Source organism: Echiichthys vipera (genome assembly GCF_963691815.1).
Source record: "Echiichthys vipera genome assembly, chromosome: 5".
In the NCBI taxonomy this organism is placed as follows: Eukaryota; Metazoa; Chordata; class Actinopteri; order Perciformes; family Trachinidae; genus Echiichthys; species Echiichthys vipera.
In genome coordinates this window covers 34,171,100-34,193,052 of record NC_139830.1, presented here as the reverse complement: position 1 = coordinate 34,193,052, position 21,953 = coordinate 34,171,100, and the positions used below count along the sequence as shown (strand labels likewise).

At 42.2% G+C, this 21,953-nt stretch overlaps 1 protein-coding gene across 1 annotated transcript in view; it reads right to left on the bottom strand.

The window, feature by feature from the left end:
• usp32 (ubiquitin specific peptidase 32) overlaps positions 1-21,953 on the bottom strand; it is a 111,627-nt gene that overhangs the window by 31,867 nt on the left and 57,807 nt on the right. The window contains exons 5-14 of the mRNA XM_083913803.1: positions 19,384-19,543; positions 12,693-12,824; positions 12,378-12,485; positions 11,913-12,028; positions 10,565-10,627; positions 9,704-9,787; positions 9,507-9,568; positions 9,309-9,411; positions 3,671-3,857; positions 1,015-1,196 (exon numbers count right to left, since the gene is read on the bottom strand). Of these exons, the coding sequence (XP_083769929.1) occupies positions 1,015-1,196; positions 3,671-3,857; positions 9,309-9,411; positions 9,507-9,568; positions 9,704-9,787; positions 10,565-10,627; positions 11,913-12,028; positions 12,378-12,485; positions 12,693-12,824; positions 19,384-19,543 (1,197 nt within the window). The remainder of the gene's footprint in view (positions 1-1,014; positions 1,197-3,670; positions 3,858-9,308; positions 9,412-9,506; positions 9,569-9,703; positions 9,788-10,564; positions 10,628-11,912; positions 12,029-12,377; positions 12,486-12,692; positions 12,825-19,383; positions 19,544-21,953) is intronic.

Sequence of the window (21,953 nt, the reverse complement as noted above, 5' to 3'; positions counted from 1 at the left end):
ATCCACACGTTTAGCCCTGTTGCTCATTCCATGAATGAACGATCCTTACAAACTGTACCTTGCTGTAAAGGTGACTAATCAGGCTTTCCAACAATATAAAATACATACAGTTGGTATTATTAAAAAAGGGCAGTTTTCATTGATCTTTCATTTATTTGCATAACAAATGGCTACCAAAGCCACTAGGGGGTGCTTTTGAGGTGGCCCAATATCCAGATACACGCTCAGAATTTTGGCTGGTGTTGTTTCGATACTGATACCAGGACTTTAGAAATACTCCGATTTAGAGTACACAAATATATGCACCAATCCAATATCACATCATTTTACCCAGAAAATAACTTTGGGGTCCTTTGACTTGGATAAAATGGCAGTTTCCCCAGAAATCAACTGTTCTTCAGCGCTCTAAACAGCAGCCTACACTGCAAATTTCCACAACATAACAGCCTGTTCAAAATACTCCATAAACTAACTTCACCATTTTAATGTTAATATGATCCTGAACATAAATGAACCCTTGGATATGGATTTTATAATCTCACTCTCAGGAATAAATCCAAAATGCTCAACTATTACTATAAAGAAGTTTGGATGCTTTTAGATAGTCTTTTTTACTTAAAAAATGATTTATACTCAACTCATCAGTTGATCTAATGCAGACTGCATTTTTTTTCTTCAAAACATAATAAAAGTATATTATTGATTTGTTTTCAATTATATAGCAATTATTTACAAATCTTGTATGTTTGCACCTGACCTGCATCCAATTACAATTTCAGCCTGAGCACACCGCAATGTACTCATTGATTACTGGATTCAAAAACAGTTTTGGAGCTGCATCAAAGACAGATGTAACCATGACCAAACTGAGACTGGGGTTTGACATGTGAACCTACTGTATGTAGTTTAAATCATAAACAAAATTAACTGACCAGCGCTTGTACGCGCGCGCACACACACACACGCACGCACGCACGCACGCACACGCACACACGCACACACACACACACATGCCTTCATTGGGTCGGTATTGACCAGAGGCTGGTTGTCGATGGCTCCAGGTCTTTGTGCTGCCATCTGGGAGGGGAGGTGGCCATTTGCTCCAGAAAAACACTGATTGTTGTTGTCTGATACGTTGTGCTGACGGGCAAAACAGCTCTCTGAAGCAGAGGGAGCTACCTGGGGGCTCAGGGCTGCTGAGACAGAAGGGAAGAGAGTGATCAACCAGGCCACACACAGGGAGAAAAAAAACAGAAACAGAATGTGTTCAATTTCACTCTGTTGTCAAGTTGGGATGTTTTTTTCAGGTGAACTTGTGTGTCTTCCATGAGTTTGGACATTGTAAAGATGTCACTATAAATGCTGGATAGTTTACCAGTGTAAAGCAAAAAACTTAATATTGTACCTGAATGTATCTTAAATAAAAAAATTAAATACAAAAGCGTTTGATGATACATTTTTCTAATGTACACCTGAATGATGGTTCACAGTCAATGAGTCTAACCCTGCAGCTTTAAAAGGTCAGTGTGTTACCTACAGTAGATGTCAGTTAGCACACGGGGGCAGCAGCTGCAGCAAAACCTACTTTCATCACCTTCAAAAAAAGAGCACCCTAAAAAATATTCATTCACATACACTGCAACAGGAAATAAACTAGGACTGTTTTGTAATGTTTACATCTTTGAAAAGGTCCAGAGAAGGAGAACTTCTGCAGAGAGACTGAACAGCTGATAGAGAGAGAGGAAACTTCTGTGGAAACTGGAGGAAAGCCTGACTAACAGCAAAGTAGAGCTGAGAAAATATATAAAAAACCAAATAAAGTCTTCTAATCCAAACAATACACAACTCTACATGTTCCAGCAAGTGATCCAAATTTGAAGGAAAGCATGTCTGACGGCAAAGTAGGAAAGTAAAGCTCAGAAAATATTCTAGATGGTAGCAGAGGCAAGTGATTGCCTGCTAACCATTTCTGCTTGTCGCACCTCCGACGGTGCCATTGCGGGTAGCTGCAGGGTCATCAGCCGGGAGCCACCCTTCATTGATGTTTCGCTCCATTAATCCCGGGACATCTCACGGTGGTGGAGCAACGGCAGGGACGTCTCCCTGCCGCCCCCTGCAGCTGACCCTAGGACCCTTATTTTCCCCATGCCTGGTCCTTCCTTCTTAGCCAAAGCCAGAAGCTTCCCTGCTCAGCCTCATCAGCTAGGTCCTTCAGAGCCTTTCTGAGTTTGGGGCCGGTGACCCCCATGTTTTTCAAGAAGCGCTGGGTGGATGCTCCCACGAACCCCCTACAGCCGACTTCCACCGGGTAGCAGACAGCTGACCACCCAGACTCTCTACATTCGGCTGTGAGGTCGAGGTAGCGGCCTTTTTTCCTCTCGAAGGCTGCTTCCATTCCTCCTTCCCAAGGGACAGTGAGCTCAGCCAAGATCACTGTCCGGGCTGTGACAGACCAGAGAATGATGTCCGGTCGAAGGTTAGATGTGGTGATCTCTGTTGGAAACCTGAGCTGCCGATCGAGGTCCACTCTCAGGTTCCACTCACAACTACCTGACAGGGATGATCTCTGTGGCTGCTTGATGTTGGTGGGCCCTCCTCCCTCTCTGACAAAGTGGATCGGCGGCCTTGGTGTTGGTGATCGGTGCTCTTTGGCAGCTTCAGCCCTACGTACCTCCAGGATCTCCGCCAGCTTCCGCAGGACTCGGTCATGACGCCACCTGTACCGACCCTGGGTCAGAGCTGTTTTGTAGCCTGACAGGATGTGCTGCAGGCTCGGACTTGGAGCATTGCAGAGTTGGCAGCTCTCCTCTGAGCCATACCAAAGACAGAGGTTGCTGGGGCTTGGGAGGGTGTCGTAGGTGGACCTTATGAGGAAACTCAGTCTGGCTTGAGGGATCTTCCACATGTCGGCCCAACCTACGGTCCTGCGTATTACTCCTTCCCAGGCCGTCCAGCGTCCTTGTTGACTTTGGCCAAGAGCTTTGATTTGATAGCTCTCCTCCTCTGTCCTTACCACCTCGGAGATCACTAGGTCTTTCCTCTCCTTCCTTGTAGCTTTGGACCACATCTTTGGGGCAGTCCCCCACCCCAGGCCAGTTTTCCCTGACTGTGTCCTGCCGACAATCTCTTGGTGTTTCAGCCTGCTGATAGCCTGGTCTACTGCTAGCTCTGCTCTCCACTTGCGACCTGTTCGGACTGGGGCTTTGGTGTTCTGCACAGAGTCTCTCAGCTCTAGGACGAGCCTCGCCTTCTCCTGTCTGTAGCCCAACAGGATTGACTTCAATGGCAGTTGAAGTGCATTTCTCCCAAACAGGCCGACGCTGGAGAGGCTCCGGGGTAGGCACTAAATATATAGTGTACACTTTAACTAGAATGGATATTTTTACGTAGACCTTATTGTTAGGTGTCTAAAATACAGTCAGCTGCAGCCCCCGTCCACAGCAGGATATCAGTTGGCTTCCGTGTTGTGACTCTGCCTGTTTCTCCAAACCAGCGGCGTGCTAACTGTCATCTAATGTAGATAACACTACGACTTTAGATAAGTACCTCAAACAACCACACTTCAAAATAACCAAACTATCCCTATGAGCAACTTGGATGATAAAGTTGCTGATCCTGATTGTTGAATTTTTTTTTGCTATCTACTGTCATGTGAAGTGTGTTGACTCACCGGTCTCTGTGGCCTCCGAGGCGCTGGACACAGCATCAGGTGACCTCTCCTCAGTGGGGCTGACAGGGCTGAAGGTTCCCAGTCCTCCCAGTCTGTCTGGTGGGGTGGGCTCTATAGTGGCTGTGGCCATCGGAGTTCGCAGTGAGCTCAGGATAGATGGCTGCTCCACCACGATGCCCTTATGCTCCTGGACAGGGAGACAACAGCAGGGACTGCCCTGTCATTGTTTAAAGTGATACCTGTGATTAATGTGGTGTTTGCTTTGATGACAGTCACTGCTACTGTCCCAGTGTGATATTATCGTGCAAGATGCAGTGAAAACCCGCTCTCATAAAGTGATACGTATGTATCATCCAAAACTATAGATTTGGCACTTTTGAAAGTGGGGTGAATGAAATGTAACTCTTGTCACAGAGAGGGTCACCCCATTTTAAAAATCCTTGCTGACAGATTTGTTGGGTCTATGTTTATCATAAATAAGTCAGAGTGTGGTCTTTACCTAGTTTGTAAAGTGTCCTGGGATAACTTTTGTTATGATTTGGCACTATAAATAATTCCCATGTAGGCTTTAAAGTTGTACTCCGCAAGATTTGAGATATGTTGTTTCTAGCAGCCTCTGTGGCAGTAAGATATAAATGCAGGTGAGCCTGTTCTTTCAAACCCTCCATCTTGTCACGTTCAATGTGTGGTGACTTTTTTCCTCTTTTTTAAACCTTATTGAAACACATTCATCTCTCCACCTTCAGGCAGTCCCCTATATGTTCCCCTCTTAAATTCATACACATACACTTCTGCACTTACTACAAGCCTGACTCAGAAGTTGGAAGTTCCTGATTCAGATTACAATGAAACACAGCATAACCGTTAGTGATGAGCTCGGCCGACAGACCAACCACTGCTGACTGAGTAAACATCATCACTAACCTAACTGGCATTTGCATTTAGAGAAGGAGTGTCTCCACATACACAGATGTGGATACTCAAGGCAACAAGTGTTTTCATTAGTGGATGATATGATCAATCACCATTGTTTTGACTCACTCTTTGATAGATAGGAACTTAAATCACAGTTAACTAGATGAAAATCTTAATGATTATATCTTTAAATGGTCTGGTACACAAAGGTATGCTGTACCCCCACTTCTAGATTTTACCCCCTGGCATACCGTGTCTTCTCACAAGCTCCCAGAACCCTTTCCTTTCCTCTCCAAAGCTGTCTCCCAGTTATTATTCATGGCAGTTAAACTACATAACCCAGGGCACACTACGTGATGCTTGCCTCTCTGCTTGCCGGTAGGCTATTACGTGACTAGTTTGTTGTCACGGAAGTGGGACGTCACATTACCTAATGACTTGCAGCAATGTTGGATAAACAGGCAAAAGCAGAAGATTAAAAAACGACAATAAAATTGGCTGGCTCCTGTGCCTTTTTTTTGTGGCAAACCGACATAAGCAATAACCTCATTCAAGATGAATGGCCAAGATGAAGGCTCAAGAATGGTATTTTTTTAAAACCTGACAGTTCTGTTGAAATCCATAATCACTGTTGCCATTTCTGCAAATATATGGATATTCAGTGGTGGCAAGTAACTAAGTACATTTATTCAAGTACAGTAGGTACTTGTACTTTTCTTAGGAAATTCCATTTAATGCCACTTAATACTTCTACTCCACAACATTTCAGTAAAAATGTTTCACTTCACTACATTTATTTGGTACAAGTTACTATCCTCAAAGCAATTTCAGTCAAAAGCAACTGGACTTGATTATTTGTCTAGGAGGACATTTCACCTCTCATCCAAGAGGCTTCATCAGTTCATGTACGCATCTGACCAGTGGTGGTGTGGAGATCCAGGTATTTAACCTCTCACAAGGCCGATGATGTCACTGGAACCCCTTGTGCTCCAAGTGCCAACGACCGTTGTTAGAGTGACAGTCATTGGTTTTGACTTTGTTAGTGCTCTAATGAGTCTTAACAACAGTCAGAGTCACAGGAGGCCATTTGTGAACAGTTGTTCTTTGAGGTTAGATTGTTGGATCTCCTGGGAAGGGATGAAAGGGCAGCATTATAATTTGGATATAAGTGGTGTCTCAGACCTCCTCCTCTGTTTAGCGATGGTTTCTCTACTTTGACATAGATGGCTTCTTTTACTCCTCTTTCAAAAATCTGTCCTCTCTGTCCAGGATGTGGACATTGTTGTCATCAAAGGAGTGGGCTTTCTCCTTGAGATGTAAGTGGACAGCAGAGTCTAGGCCTGAGGAGTTAGCTCTCCTGTGTTGGGCAATGCGTTTATGCAGTGGTTGTTTTGTTTCTCCAATGTAGGGATCTTTGCATTCCTCAAAGAACAACTGTTCACAAATGGCCTCCTGTGACTCCAACGACTGTCGTTAAGACTCAATAGAGCAGTAACAAAGTCGAAACCTACTTCCCACAAACGACTGCCACTCTAACAACGGTCGTTGGCACTTGGAGCACAAAGATGCTTAAAAATGACTGTGTAGCCTGGGTGTAATCACAGGTCACGCTACAGGACTCGCTGGAAAAATTATTTTAATTCATACAAAATGACCTGGGACGTAGCGAAAGCAATTCTGAAGTCAATCAGCTGGTGCAATTTAAGTTTTTGAGACATACCGTTGTTGTCTTCTATGGAGCTACAACAGTGACAGGACAGTTTGGCATTGAAAACAAAACTCAAACTGAAAAGGGAAACATTGGCATCATTTTGTTTTTTTAAGAGGTTAAGCCAAAAATAATCTTGTAGAAGTTTTTTATTGTAAGCCTGTGAATGTTCTCATTCGTCCAGGTCATCGTTATCCTCAAAGCAATTTCAGTCAAAAACCACTGGACTGGTTGTTTGTCTAGGAAGACGTTTCACCTCTCATCCAAGAGGCTTCATCAGTTCATGTACGCATCTGACCAGGCTGGGACTGGTCCAACTAACTGGTGTGGAGATCCAGGTATTTAACCTCTCACAAGGCCGATGATGTCACTGACACTCTTTGTGCTCCAAGTGCCCACGCCCGTCGTTAGAGTGACAGTCGTTGGTGGGCAGTTGGTTTCGACTTCGTTAGTGCTCTATTGAGTCTGAACGACAGTCGTTGGGGTCACCCGGGCCATGTGTGAACAGTTGTCCTTTGAGGTTAGATTGTTGAATCTCCTGGGAAGGGATGAAAGGGCGGCATTGTAAATTGGAGATAAGTGGTGTCTCAGACCCCCTCCTCTGTTTAGCGATGGTTTCTCCACTTTTACATAGATGGCTTCTTTTACTCCTCTTTCAAACCATCTGTCCTCTCTGTCCAAGATTTGGACATTGCTGTCATCAAAGGAGTGGGCTTTCTCCTTGAGGTGTAAGTGGACAGCCGAGTCCAGGCCTGAGGAGTTAGCTCTCCTGTGTTGGGCCATGCGTTTATGCAGTGGTTGTTTTGTTTCTCCAATGTAAAGATCTTTGCATTCCTCGTTGCATTGGACAGCATAAACCAGGTTGCTTTTGTGGTGGTGTGGTGTTCTGTCCTTCGGATGTACTAGTCTCTGTCTGAGTGTGTTACCGGGTTTGAAATACACAGGGATGCAGTGTTTGTTGAAAATCCTCCTGAGTTTCTCCGATACCCCAGCCACATATGGGATGACTATGTTGTTTCTCCTGTTATCTTTTTCTTTCTCAACCACTTTGGTTTTCTTTCTGGAGGCAGCTGCCGTTTTAACAAAGGTCCAGCTGGGGTAGCCACAAGTTGTGAGGGCGCCTCTCAGGTGCTTGCGTTCTTCCCCTTGAGCCTGTGAGCTAGTGGGTACGTTATCAGCTCTGTGCTGCAGTGTTCTGATAACGCCAAGCTTGTGTTCCAAAGGGTGGTGAGAGTCGAAAAGTAGATATTGATCCGTGTGAGTGGGTTTTCTGTATACCCCTATGTTGAGGCTCCTGTCATTCTCCATATGGACGTCACAGTCCAAGAAGGGCAAGCTGTTGTCCTTAACTTCCTCTCTGGTGAACTTGATGTTTCTGTCCACTGAGTTGATATGTTCAGTAAAAGTTTGCACCTCTTTGGATTTGATCTTAACCCATGTGTCGTCCACATATCTGAACCAATGGCTTGGGGTTATTCCTTTAAAGGAGTTCAACGCCTTGCCCTCTACCTCCTCCATGTACAGATTTGCCACAATAGGGGATACTGGTGAACCCATGGCACAGCCGTGTTTCTGTCTGTAAAAAATGCCATTAACCTGGAAATATGTGGTATTCAGGCACAAATCCAGAAGTTGGCAAATGTGGTCTGGTTTGAGATTTGTTCGGTTTTGTAAGGAAATGTCCTGTGTGAGCCGCTCTCTTACCGTGGCCAAGGCCTCCATGGTTGGTTGTTCACCTGTATTCCAACCATGGAGGCCTTGGCCACGGGGATATTGTGGGGATATTCACAAACCCCCGGCTGAGCGCCGCAGTGTTAGAGTTTACCCCAGTGGACGAGAGGGTCGCCTCCTTACGCCTGTGGGTGGTAAGGGGGAAAACTCTGACTGTTGTTTGTGCATATGCAGCGAACAGCAGTTCAGAGTATTCGGCCTTCTTGGAGACCCTGAATGGAGTCCTGCATGGGGCTCCAGTAGGGGACTCCATAGCTCTGCTGGGAGACTTCAACGCGCACGTGGGCAATGATGGAGACACCTGCAGAGGCGTGACTGGGAGGAATGGCCTCCCTGATCTAAATCTGAGCGGTCGTCTGTTATTAGACTTCTGTGCTAGTCACGGATTGTCTATAATGAACACCATGTACAAACATAAGGATGCTAATCAGTGTATGTGGTACCAGAGCACCCTAGGCCAAAGGTCGATGATCGAATTTGTGATCGTATCATTTGATCTGAGGCCGTATGTTTTGGATACTCGAGTTAAGAGAGGGGCAGAGCTGTCAACTGATCACCATCTGGTGATGAGTTGGGTCAGAGGATGGGGGAAGATTCTGGACGGAACAGATAAGCCCAATCGAGTAGTGCGGATGAACTGGGAACGTCTGGAGGAGGCCACTGTCCATGAGATCTTCAACTCACACTTCCGGCGGAGCTTTTCTGGCATCCCTGTGGAGGTTGGGGGCATTAAACCGGAGTGGGCAATGTTCAAAGCTTCCATTGGAAAAGCTGCGGCGGTTAGCTGTGGTCTCAAGGTCTTAGGTGCCTCAAGGGGCAGTAACTATCGAACACCATGGTAGAAACCGGTGGTCAGGGAAGCTGTCCTACTGAAGGAGTCCTTACGGGATATGTTATCCCAGAAGTCTGCGGAGGAAGTTTTAAGGTACCGACAGGCCAGAAGGCCCGCAGCCTCTGCCATGTCAGAGGTAAGGCAGCTGATGTTGGAGAAGTTCGGAGAAGTCATGGAGAAGGACTTTTGTGTGGCACCAAGGTGCTTCTGGAAAAGCATTCGACACCTCAGGAGGGGAAAATAGGAAACCATCCGAGCTGTTTACAGTAAGGACGGGGCGCTGGTGACCTCAGCATCCTCAGAGTTTCAAGTATATTTCAATGATTGTCAGTATGACATTGTGAATCACCACAATTTTGGCCAGGATAATTATGTCATGAAATTTTCATATTGTCCCGTTCCTATGTGCACTATAGTGTCATCTAGTGCATATACAGTATGTGCAGACTTACATATTTAACGTAGTCCTTCCACTGCTGCCACCACAACATGGAGATGAGGAACCAGTTCTGTCCTTGCTGCAGCCCATGTCTGCTCTCCCTTTCTAGCCAACCCCTGCATACAAACAGAGAAAAAAACACAACTATAGAAAAACACATCCCTCAAAGTTAAATACAAGAACGTGACAGATAAAGAGGACAGGCATGTACCTGATGATTTGTCCCTCCTCCTCTGGACTACCAGGCCTGAGCCCCAGGACTATGTGGCAGACCTGGACAAATACAAATACAGACAAATACATATAACGATATATGAAACACATCGTAAATTATGAATAAATAAGGCATTTTCCATGTCAAACTATTACAAATTGTACAACTACTGTACTGTATGTGGGTGTACTCACTTGGAAAAGCAGATTTAAGAACTCATTGGCCAAAGCACTCTTCACACTCCAGATCTGGTAGTCTTCCAGGCTCAGGTGACCCAGCTGGATGAAGAGTCAAAAACACAAAGGTCAGCATATGCAGATTGACTGTTCTCTCATTATACACTGCTTTGAGACCTTGAAAGTATTGAGGAAAGAGACTGAAAATAGCTTAGAGGTAAGACAAGAAGGCAGGTGACTGGAAGGTTGCTGTGGGTGTACTGGGCTAACCTGACTCCACCAGATGGATTGATTTGCATAATTTGCATTTGCTCTACATATCCATCTGCAAACTCTCGGTTGGAGATCTTTTGGGAAGGGGCGAAAATACTGTTTGCTGATTGGATAAATCATCTGTATATCACCACCTATGTTGGTGATAGACAGGCCAAATCAACCAATAAGATCAATGAAGTATATGATGTACTAACAGAGCGTCGAGGCAACATACTTTAACATATCGGTAAAGGATATTTGCCGTTTGTGTAACGTGAATTTACTGATTAAAGGCACAATTTCAGGTGCCCGAGCTATATTCCAACAAAAGGTTCTAAGAGAAAAAAGTGTTAGCTAGCGGCTTGCTCCATAGCTGCGCTCATCTAATCCACCGAAACCACCGTTGTTTGCACTGAACAGCTTCTCGTTGCGCCACACTTCGAGCCACCTCAAAACCAACACTGATCGGTTCTCACGAGGCTAGTACTGGGCAGCTCCCAGTAACAATATGTGGTTAGAGTTGATTGTCTCTGAATCAAGGTTAAAAAAGCATTTGCTATAATGGGGTAGAAGGCCAAGGACTATCTTCCTGACAGCTACATCAATGATTATTCTGTGTCTCACCTTGGTTGTGTCGTGCATCTTCAGGATGTCCTCTACTATTTCTGACACGCTACTGTGCAGCTCCTGCAAGGCAACCACATATATTAACATGGGCAAATACCAAGCACCTTATCCTAAGCTACTGCTGTGAAAAAGATCACAGCAGTCATGAGACATGACAATTCTGGAATAATCATCAATATCTGTTTGCAATGCCATGAATACCATACGAATAGAATATTTTCAGTTTCAATCCCTGCCTTGACCTGTCTTTTTAGACTGTCCAGCATCATCACCTGCCAGCATTACCTTTAGATAAACAAGCCATAAATATTTCTGATCTGAGATGAGGTTGGGCAATTGCTGCAGAATTGGCATACAACAATGATTACAGTTAACATCATGATGGACGACAATATGGTTAGTAGGTGTCATATTATGGTCTACTCCTAGTAGGGACTATGATCAAACTATGCTGATGAGCTCCAACTGATATACAGGTATTACTTAATTATTAATCAGAAATGTTGCTGATTGCTGTTCTTTTACCAAGAGTGTGATACATGGACTAAAAATAAGTGTGTTTCTATTTTGTACTTCTCTCTCTTTCACACACACTCTCTCCTTCTCTCGGGTAAGAGCTGTCCAGAAGCAATACGCAATTACAACTGTCCAAACCCACATCAGTATATTGTTTTAGGATGGCTTGCAAATATGAAAAGGCGTGGGTATGGATGTCAACATTAAAGGATTCAGATTTCATAAAAGCTTGAGCAAATTCTCCTGAACTTGATTTATGACAGTCCTAGTGTCCAACTTCAGCTGCACTCGCAAGATCCATCTGCACACGTTGATAAATCAGAATTGGTACTTTTTAACCCCTTCCATGGCTACCCCTTTTTGAAGAGTGTTGAGGGTGGGGGACAGAGGATGTTCAGGGGGAGACAGCAGGTCAACAGTATATTCCACAGAGGAGTGGTGTACATTATCTGTGCAAAATTCAATCATTTTTTTACCACTTGTGAAATGATAAAAATGGAAATCTCTAAGGGGAGATTTTAAAGATTGCCTAGCATGTTTCTGAAATCATACGACATAAAATGTCTTCATTCTAACTTAAAAAAAAGCAACAAAAAGGTGGAAGTGACACGTGTCAGACCCAAGGAATCATGACTCAACAGGAAAACTTACTAAATGAGAGAAGTTGATGTTTAGTACAACCTTAATCACTTGGCTAGAGCAGAGACTTTTGTCTACAAACAGTTCATACCCATGTCTACATTCAGTGTGTGCGTGTGTGTGTGTGTGTGTGTGTGTGTGTGTGTGTGTGTGTGTGTGTGTGTGTGTGTGTGTGTGAGTACGAACTTACGGGGAGTGTGTCTATGCGATTGTCCTTCCACACCTCCAGCAAGGCCACCACCATTTCATGGAGTTCATCTCGAGACAGAACCCCATCTCGGTCCACGTCAAACACTTTGAAGCAAACTGGCAGCGACAGAGAGCGGTGCAGTGGTGAAATACAAACCTGGTTATGAAGTACAATTCTGCTCAGACACCCACCACCAGGCTGTTTAGTCGGTTAGCTGGAAATCCGATATACTGTATTTCTATTACAGTGCAAATATAATTTCAAGCCCCAATGAAAATTCTGACGCCAATGATTGCGCACTCATGAGCTCCAGCCCGAATCAACACTTTCCCAAAACGCTTTTGCTTTTCAACTTTCAAATTCCAGATAAGAGCTACAAAGAAAAAATAGAATGCACTTGTTATGATAAAAAGCCTTTGTGTGAACATGTGAAGCTTCTGGGATTATTTATCTCTAACAGCTTACATTTCTGCCTTTCAGCAACCGGCCCCCTGCAGCATGCAGAGAGTCCACAAGAGATCTCTTTAAAGTCGATGTGATTGTCCCGATTCTCATCGAAGGCGTGAAATAAGCCTGTAATAACACAGATAATGTTTGTACAGAGCAAGTCGAAGAGGGTTGTATTCACTGGTGAGGGATTGGATTTACGTGTTTTAAGAGCTACATAGGGCAATGATGATGTCATTTATAGATTTTCCTGTACTACATGTTCTTAAACATTTGAAAATACAGGTAAATATTGAATCTTATAATATATATCTAATAGGTAATACATCTTACCTTCACTCAGTGAGCCATGGATGGGAGGAGAGACCAGTGGGACAAAGGTTTCCAAGTCAAAGCGGCCGGTTCTGGACTGGGCTTTCAGTAGCCAGTAGCGCTTCTCTAAGTCTATAATATCTGACTCCTCCACTGCAGGACAGGAAACAGAGGAAGGCAAAGTCAAAAACAAATGCAGTGCAACATTGTTCAGAGGGCTCAGTTGTCAGAATTTCGCTGTGTTGTTCAGAAATGTAAGAAAAAGGGAAGTTCAGCTGCTGGAAACAATACTTAAGCTTAAAGCCACGTTTAGCTTTAGGTTTGTACTGCAGGTGAATGTGGCCTACTGACGTTCATACCTATTCAGAAGAGCTGTTAGCTGCAGATGTCAACATCCTTTTCTTTATTAAAGCTTCCCTTTTAGGCAGATTTAAAGACATGTTCATTTCTAAAGAATATCTTGGTGTCACAAGAGCAGAGTTTCACACTGACAGCACACACAACCAAGAGGTAATCAATAAAGGAAAGTAATAATAAGATGTCAAAAAAGTATATCCATGTAAGATGTCAGTGTGCAGTGCAGGTATAACAGTGTCATACTAGATGATGAGTGTGTCTGATGATACACTATACAGTAGAGGCAGAGGTGAGTTCAACAACAAATGCACTGTAAACATTAAAGGGTAGTTGTAATATATACATGTAGCTAGGGTAGGTAGAATATGATGAACTGTAGCAAGTAATGAGGTAAATAGATAGGGACAACATTGCACTGTATAATGCACCAATGTATATTGAGTAACTCGAGTTACTCGAGTAATTGTTTCAGCCCTACTATTACAAAAAATCCTTGAGGCAAGATCTCTGCCTCCATGATTCGTTTAGGTCCTATCTCACGCGTAATGCGGCCTGCTCAGCACAGGGATCATTGTTCCACACGGAGCGTTTTTTGCGGATGCACACCACTAAATCTGGAAAGCCGAAAGCAGTCTGTTGTTAACGCCACTTTACAGAGCGCCGCTGTTTCGGTTTAAGGAGGGTGGTTGCCGTAGTGACGGACAAACAGGAAGAGAATGCGTAACATTAGCTGTCCTCGTGAATGCCTCTTTGTTTCGTTTTTCATTCTAATATCAAACATAACGTCACCTCCCTGATCAGTCTTTATAGTTTTGTTTGAGTAAATGTGTCAGTGGAGTTTTGCTCGGTGCTCGTTGTTACAGTAAACCAGAAGAGAGAAAGCTATTCTTCCTAATAATATCTATAAGGCAAATTTAAATACATTTTTACGCAAAACTATATAAATATTTTTTTTTATCTGATCACTCGATTAATCTATGGAATAATGGGTAGAAAACTAGATTACAAAAAGATTAGATAGCTGCAGCTCTAATGTATAGTTTATCAGGGGTGAAACCAGCAATTATTTTCATTTATGATTTTTCTTTAGATTGTTTTTAACCGTTTAGTTTATAAAATGGCAGAAAAATTATGGAAAATATTTTCCAGAGCCAAAGGGGATGTCTTCATAGAGCAAATAGCTTTAAATGTCCAACCAACCGTCTATTACCCAGATATTCAGTTTAGAATTATATAAATCAGAGACAGTATGAACCAGCAAATGTATGACGTTTCTGCTTAAGGAAAAAGCATGGATTGATCATAGCTTTCTTCATTGTTGTACTACAGTTTTGTGGTCCTACCAGCTGTTCTGGAATGGTGAATTTGTTCGACAAAACCTCCCTATGACAGTGCAGACAGATGAGAACAAAAAGCATGAAGTTATTAAATTCAGACTGAAAATGACAAATAAGTCAGAATCTCTTGTTTTCCAGAGCAGTGGAAAATTCAGACATGTTCAAAAACAAACTGGGATTCAAACAACCACTACAAACATGTTTGATGGAAGCACTAAAAGGATAAGTTATTTAATCATTTAGTCTGTTGACAGATTGTTATAGTCATTTGTCAACAAATAAATCTCAAACATCCATTTAGATCCATGTTAATTTAACATCTTTGGGTTTTGGACTGTTGGTGGGACAAAACAAGCAATCTGAAAACTTGTGTTCATGGTGCTGCCTTTATCTTATGGCCGGGGGACCAGACAATCCTGCTGAGCTCATGTTACATTTTTCCCGCCAGGTGTGTCTGGCCCCTCTCCCATTCAGACAGACATTTACAGCAACCTGAGATCGGACAGACCACCAACAAGCGTTTATCTCAGGTGAACCAGTATTAAGACGATAACTGAGAGAGGAGCGGAGTCAAAACTGGCTACGTCCAGCGTAGCTTACCAGGCTCACAAAACATATTAATCAAGATTCTGTTACTGTATTTACTATGCTTGCCTAAAATATTTTCAGATTAGCTATTTAGCTGTCATTTGAGTAAGTTTGTGACAGGGCCATCATTTTTTCTCTGCTTCAAAATGGACCAAGCTACGTTGTTTTGTTGCTTTGATTGGTTGTAGGTCGCATTTTGGTCTGTATCGCTGATACCACTCCTTGGAATTTGCAAATTAACTGAGAGGTTCCAGTGCCAGGCCTGATATCTTAAAGACTAAATCAAGTATGAAAATCGAAAAAATGACTAGAGAAAACCTGGTTGGAATGGCATTTGTCTCGTAACAAAGTGATACGGATCAGACCAATATAGCATATGAAGCTCTGCCAGGGTCAATGAACCAGCCAGCCCCTTTCAACATGCTAATCCACAGCTTAATGTAATAGGATTCAGCAGCTAGCCAGCTAGCCTTTGGCATGGAGCCAAAACATATGAAAGGTGTTCAAACACAGACACATAAATCAAATAGTCAATTCCTGGCAGAAATTGCACTGTGGCTTCCCAGTCAGGCTATTAAAACAACATTCCAGAAAGCTTGTTTTTAGCAGCTATTGGTCACACTTCGAGTCCTATTAGATGATGCCACTGTAGTTGAGGTCATGTGTTCCTCCCACCCAGGGTCTGATTCCCTGTAGTCCAGAAGTGAACCTCAGGACCGTTGACCTTGGCCTGACTGTCACCTTTTTACTGCCACTGTCCAGCTCTGCTGTATGGCTCTGATGGTTCAACTTAAACAAACTAAAGGGAGCACTGAGTACCAAATCAATGATTTAGAACAGGGGTGTCAAACTGATCCAGTAAAGGGCTGTGTGGCTGCAGGTTTTCAGTCCAACAAGAACACACCTGACTCGACTTATTCAATCAGCTGAACCGCCTTCACACAGCTGATTTGTTGGACCAGAGGTGTTTTTGATTGGTTGGAATGAAAACCTGCAGCCACACGTCCCTTTCCTGGATCAGTTTGAAACCCTTGATTTAGAACGTGAGGAGGACTTTTATGGCGATGGCATGGAGGAAATAATATGAGACTGATACACTATTGAGGACTCTAAGGACCTACTCTGTAGTGCCCTGAGATAACTTTTGTTATTATTTGGCACTATAAATAAAATTGAATTGAAATTGAATATAATTAAAGCATGGAGCGCCATAGACTCATGACTACCTTTTATTCTCAAACCTGAATTAGACACTCTTTACTCAACAAAAACAGAGAAGAACATTTTCTTGGTAATAATAATAATAATAATAATAATAATAATAATAATAATAATAATAATAATAACAACAAAAGCACATGCTAACCCACACATTGTGGTCACAAACAACAAAGCTAAGACTAAAAAGTAGATGTTTCAAGCTCTGATTATCAGTGAATGGTAGGGAACGAAACTGTAGCTTTTTTCAGTACATCAATTATAAATCGTGGAAAACAAAAAGGAAAATAAATACTTGAGTTCATCTTGTTGAACATTCCTCATGACAGCTGTGCTACTGTCTGACAGCTAATCTATAAAACTCATTACCTAGACTATGGATCTGCTCCTGCACGTCTCCCATCCATCTCAGGGTTGCTCCTGCTTCTACACATGAGTATAGCTCGATCAGTGTCATTCTTTGATTGGATTTCAAATCTTTGTAATGATGGATTAAATGACTGTTAAATTTGAGTTTGGCAGTTTACTCTGGCAAATGCTAAAGGATCTTACATGCATTAATAGTAAATTAGCCTAAAGACTTGCACTCCAACCACCCTTAAGATACAGAATTCAGAACATAGAAGTCTGCTTATGGATTTTTTCTGAAAAACACAGGTTTTCTCACAAGGAATAATCAGGGACTATCTGATCAAAAATTAGAAAAACATATGTAAACAAATATTTACAGGACATCTGATGCAAGCTGTCAGTAATCTTTCCTCCTCTATGACAGTAAACTGGATATCTTTGAGTTGTAGTAAAAACAATACATTTGAGGATGTCATCTTGGGCCTTGGAAACACTGATTCATATTAACCATTTTCAAAGAGCTAATAAATCAATCAAGGAAATAATCAACAGATTAGTTGCTAATAAAAAATGGTCGTTAGATGCAGCCCTACTTGACGTCTTAGTTATTACCAAAACAGTTTCGAGGTTTGATATCCAGCCCTATTTACAACTCTAAATCTACCTATAGATCTAAATTTCTAATTATCTCTATAACAGGTCACAATCTTAATCAGATAAAGTGGCCTTTTCTATTAGGGTTAACACAACAGATCTCAAACAAAGCGTTCCAATAATGGCTGTTCCAGAAGTGACCATAACAACAGTCACAAGGTATCTACATTAAAGAGCAGTACTGGCCATGAATTATTTTGTCAGTTTGCTGCTTCTGCGCCTCGTCTGGCCTGGTACCCACCTAGAGGTGCGACTCTCTCCGAGTGACAGCAGAAATACCATACCATTATCCATGGAACATCCTTAGAGAGGAGCTGCTACAGCCAGCATCTACCATTGACAAGTTCCAGAAGTGACAGCTCACAGAAAATACGTCTTCCTGTCCTGAGGGCCGTTCCCACAGATTTCTACTCTCAGAATATCTTGACAGCGACAGGCTAGCAAGTTAGCAAAGGATTCAAGCCCTGTCATGAGTCAATCTTTACGTTCTTGTTCTGGAAAGGGTTAATAACCAGGACTGTGTCAGTCACTCTCTCTCCCCAACACACACACAAACACACATACGGAGACACAAAGTTAAGAGGATAAACTGGGAGCAGGCAGATTAAAGGCAGGATTTCTGGAAAAGACAGGTTCCTTCTAGCCCTCTGTCCTTAATTGGCAAAATAAAGCCTGGCTAAATTTACTTTACTCCTGAAACTTTAAAGAACTCTATCATCGTATATTTATTTTACATGTCCCATCTTTAAAAAATAAATGAAACTCGCCACAGTAAATAGTCTTACAAAGACCAAAATATTGACATTTACACAACATAACTTCTCAAATCTACATGTCATACCACAGTCAAACAAGTCAAAAACCACAGATTTCATTTCTGAATTGAAATATTGAAAAAAAAAATCTCTAAATTAACAATTACCTAATGTGGCTTCTAAAAACATGTTATTGCTGGAGCTGGTACCATTACAATACCTGAGTTCTGGATGAGATGCAAAGTCTAACTTTTACCTGCTTGAAAACCTCAGCTCTGCCAAGCTTTAGATGATGTAACGCTAATGTGTGATCACATTCTACTATAAATATCGGCGACGATATATGAAATGTCTTTATTTTCATTCAAAAGAATGACACGTATCCCAATATCAGAATGAAAAGTTATACATCACTTTCATTTGCTTGGTTGGCTAAATTCTGTTGTCAGACTGGCTATGGGGTAATTTGGGGTAAATTTACATCGGAATGGATATATGAAATTACTTTAATGTTGTTCTACTAACTATACCAAAACCTACACTTTCGAGTGGCGCTTGCTGTAAGCAGACAGCATGTGGTGGTGGAACACAAGCGTCAGACCACTCCAGGGATCGGCTTATGCAGATGTAACTCTAGCAGACATGTAACTTGAATCATTTGGTACATGTCTCAAGTTAATCAAGTCATTTTTTGAAAGTCAAGCCAAATCACAGGTTATCAGGCTAATGTTAGCTACCTACACAGTTGTGAGAGGACAGATTGTCTAAAGCTAACGTTAGCCAACATCAACCCTCACAGACACCGCAGAACGTTATGCACACACACTTGATATGTCAACACAGACAACATAGAACATTTTTATTTTAATATTTAACCTGAAAACATAAAATGAAACCAGACAAGTCATTTGAGTCATTATGCCTCAAGTCAAGTCTTTAACTTCCAAAGTCTTTTAGTTTCTGTCAAGTCAAGTTACAGTTATCAAAACAGTGACTTGAGTCACTTCAAGTCCAAGTTACAAAGTCTTATCTCAGGGCTCTCAAGTCTACGGCATTGTGCGTGACAGTCACTCTTTTTTGTCTTTGGTCATAAACTCCCACCACACATTGTATTTTTCATGTAGAAAAAACATTTATAATAAGCAGCAGCGCCCAAAATATCTGACAGCGGCACAACAGCGCCGCTCTCACTATGGAACTAGCAGGAATCAAGCGTGTTTCTTATCAGCCAATCAAAAAAAAAAGAAAAGGGCTACACAATACTCTTGCCTGTCTTTAAAACTTGAGAGCCCTGTTAACTTCACATCTCTGACCACTAGCGGCATATCATCATCCACTTTTTGACCTCAAGGTATGTTTTTCATATGACTATATAAACATCTCCAATTAAACACATTTGCCTATGTGGAGTATTATGCAAATAATTCGATTCAGAGTGTTTAGGGGACTTACAGTGTGTGACGCCAGCCAGGGTCTGGTAGAAGGTGGGCGTGTCGCTGTCATCTGTGAGCGTGACACACACTCCTCCAGAAAGAAGCCATCTGGATAAAGTGAAGGCTTCCTTGTTCTGTAAGAGCCAGCTCTTGAAGCGCTCATAGTTCACCTTGTCACCCTGCCACCACACACACACGCACACACACACGCACACGCACACACAGGTTAGTCTATCACATGCAAATGTTCTGTATCTATCATAAGTCTGTTTCCGTCTGAATGTGTTCCTGTCTAAAAGTTAATTTGACATCTACAGGCTTTTTTAATGATAAGTCTTGGCAGCTGGTCTATTCATTTTGTGAGCCGCATATCTTATAAGAAAACACACTGATGATCTGTTATAAATGATATAGAGGATCAATTAATTTTGATAGAAATGATTTAATTCAAAAGGATAACATATGCCTCTCCTGCTGCCCAACCTTTTGATTTTCTTGCACCTCTAGCCTTAACCCTGCTGTTCTCCTGGAGTTTCAGCTCCCCCAATTTTATCCCCTACTGATTAGAAATAACCTAGTATAACTGCTGCTTGTGCTTGTGTTTTCAACTGCTCAAATGACGTCTCACTTCCTACTCCTGTGTGAACCTGGCGTTTTATATCATACAGTAACATCAGCAAGACATGTGGGTAATGTGGGTAATTCCGGCATTAAATCATCCCATGGTCTTTATCAGCAATTATATACTGTAGGACCCGATAGGAAGTGCTCCATGTGAGTCCTCTGTGTCTGCTTTTCTGCTCAGGGTCACAGGAAGGGAGCAGGAGATAAGACGTTTTTATACTTGTTTCAATATGAGATAAAGTGGGTTTTACAACCTCAAACCCTCCTAGGGTAATTAAAACCCAGAACTTCAGATGGAAGATCCCTTTTATCCTAAATCAACGTCAAATCTGACCGCAATTCGAACTGGAGGGTTGGTCTCTGTTTTGGAGACAGTGATTGCAGTGATAGTGTGGAAGAAAATGTTTTAAAGTAGGCGCCACTGATTGTAAATGTACTGAGTGTGTATTGGGAAGATCCGACAGGGCGTGTAGGTGTTGTCAGCTTTGTTATAAGACGGGAAGTTCTGTTAAGAGACACTTGTAATTTTGGTATGGTGAATCTCGGAACTCTGTGATGAGTGTATCAAACCTTGATTCAATAAATTCTCCTTGATTGCTGTGAGACCTCTCTGCTGACTCCTTCTTGTAGACTTTTCTATTTTTATAATACATTGTTCTACCATAAATTGGTGACCCCGGACGTTCGATCGGTTTGGACCTGCTTGCTGGGACGACGGCTGAGCTCACCATTGCAGGGGCTGTGCAGAAGGCGCCAAAAAGGTAGGAACTTTTATCCTATCTCGCACAGTTGTATGCCTGTTGAGGCTCAGCCTCGACTCAGGGTAACGTTTTTGAGGTGCATTCCAAGTTGAACAGGCTGAGTCAGCTGGGAGGCCTCTGGCTGTCTTGTATGTTCCTGCAGGAAAGCTGCTGTAATTCTTTAGAATTTGCTATAATATAACAAGAATTTGAAACATTGGACTGTGTCAGCAGCTGTGATAAAAAAAAAAAAGAAGGAAAAAGGGAAAAGAACAGTGGCCAGAAAAAGTGTGAAATAGTGCGTGTGTGGATGACCGGTCATTGTGATTGTGATTTATAGGGGGAGTGGATGAGTGTTTCAATAAAAAACCGGACTGAATTTTTGGTATTGGCTTAAGAGGATATTTCCGAAGAGTTTGGAAATATAATATGGAGATGCGTGCGCTTTAGAGTCTGTCTATATAGGTCACACGCACATGCTGACCCGCTACCGCTACGGGCTGATCACCGTGGTACTACAGAGTCAACTAAATCATTTATATACTGTATACGTGAAAGGAAATTCACTAAGAAACTGAGCAGGATCTGTTTGAGCACTGTAATATAAAGATATGAACACACACACACACAGCAAACAGTAAAAAGTGTCTCAAACGATCTAGTGAAAGGCTCACAAATAAAGTAATGCAGTCGGTAAGGAACACATTGCTTATGAAAACTCCCATAGAAACATAGAAACTCATATAAACCTTGCATGTATGATATGTAAAGCACCAGTTAATAAGGGAAAGTTAACATCGCAAATAAATAAATAAATTATCGATTAATAAAATCTATATATAGATCTGTAAAAAATGTATCTATAATCTATAAATATATATGTAAATCCATAAACTGGATTCCAGAGAATCTTTGAACGGGTTAATCACTCACTGACTCTTTTTCAACAAGGATGTTCGTGTGTGAGTGAGATGTGTTTTGACTGAGCGTGGAGTATTGAGATACTGCATGTGTGTTGAGAAACTGCTATCTGCAGGTTGAGCAGCTGGCTTTCATGGTTCCAAATAGAAAAGTTAATGTGGCTTAGCTGTGATCAGAGGAAAAACAGCTTAATAGAATTGTGTGAGCACATACTGTGAATTAAATAAATTAGGTTTGCAAGAGTTGTCATTTTTAGGTTTGCAATAATTGTCATTTTTAGGTTTGCAATAATTGTCATTTTTAG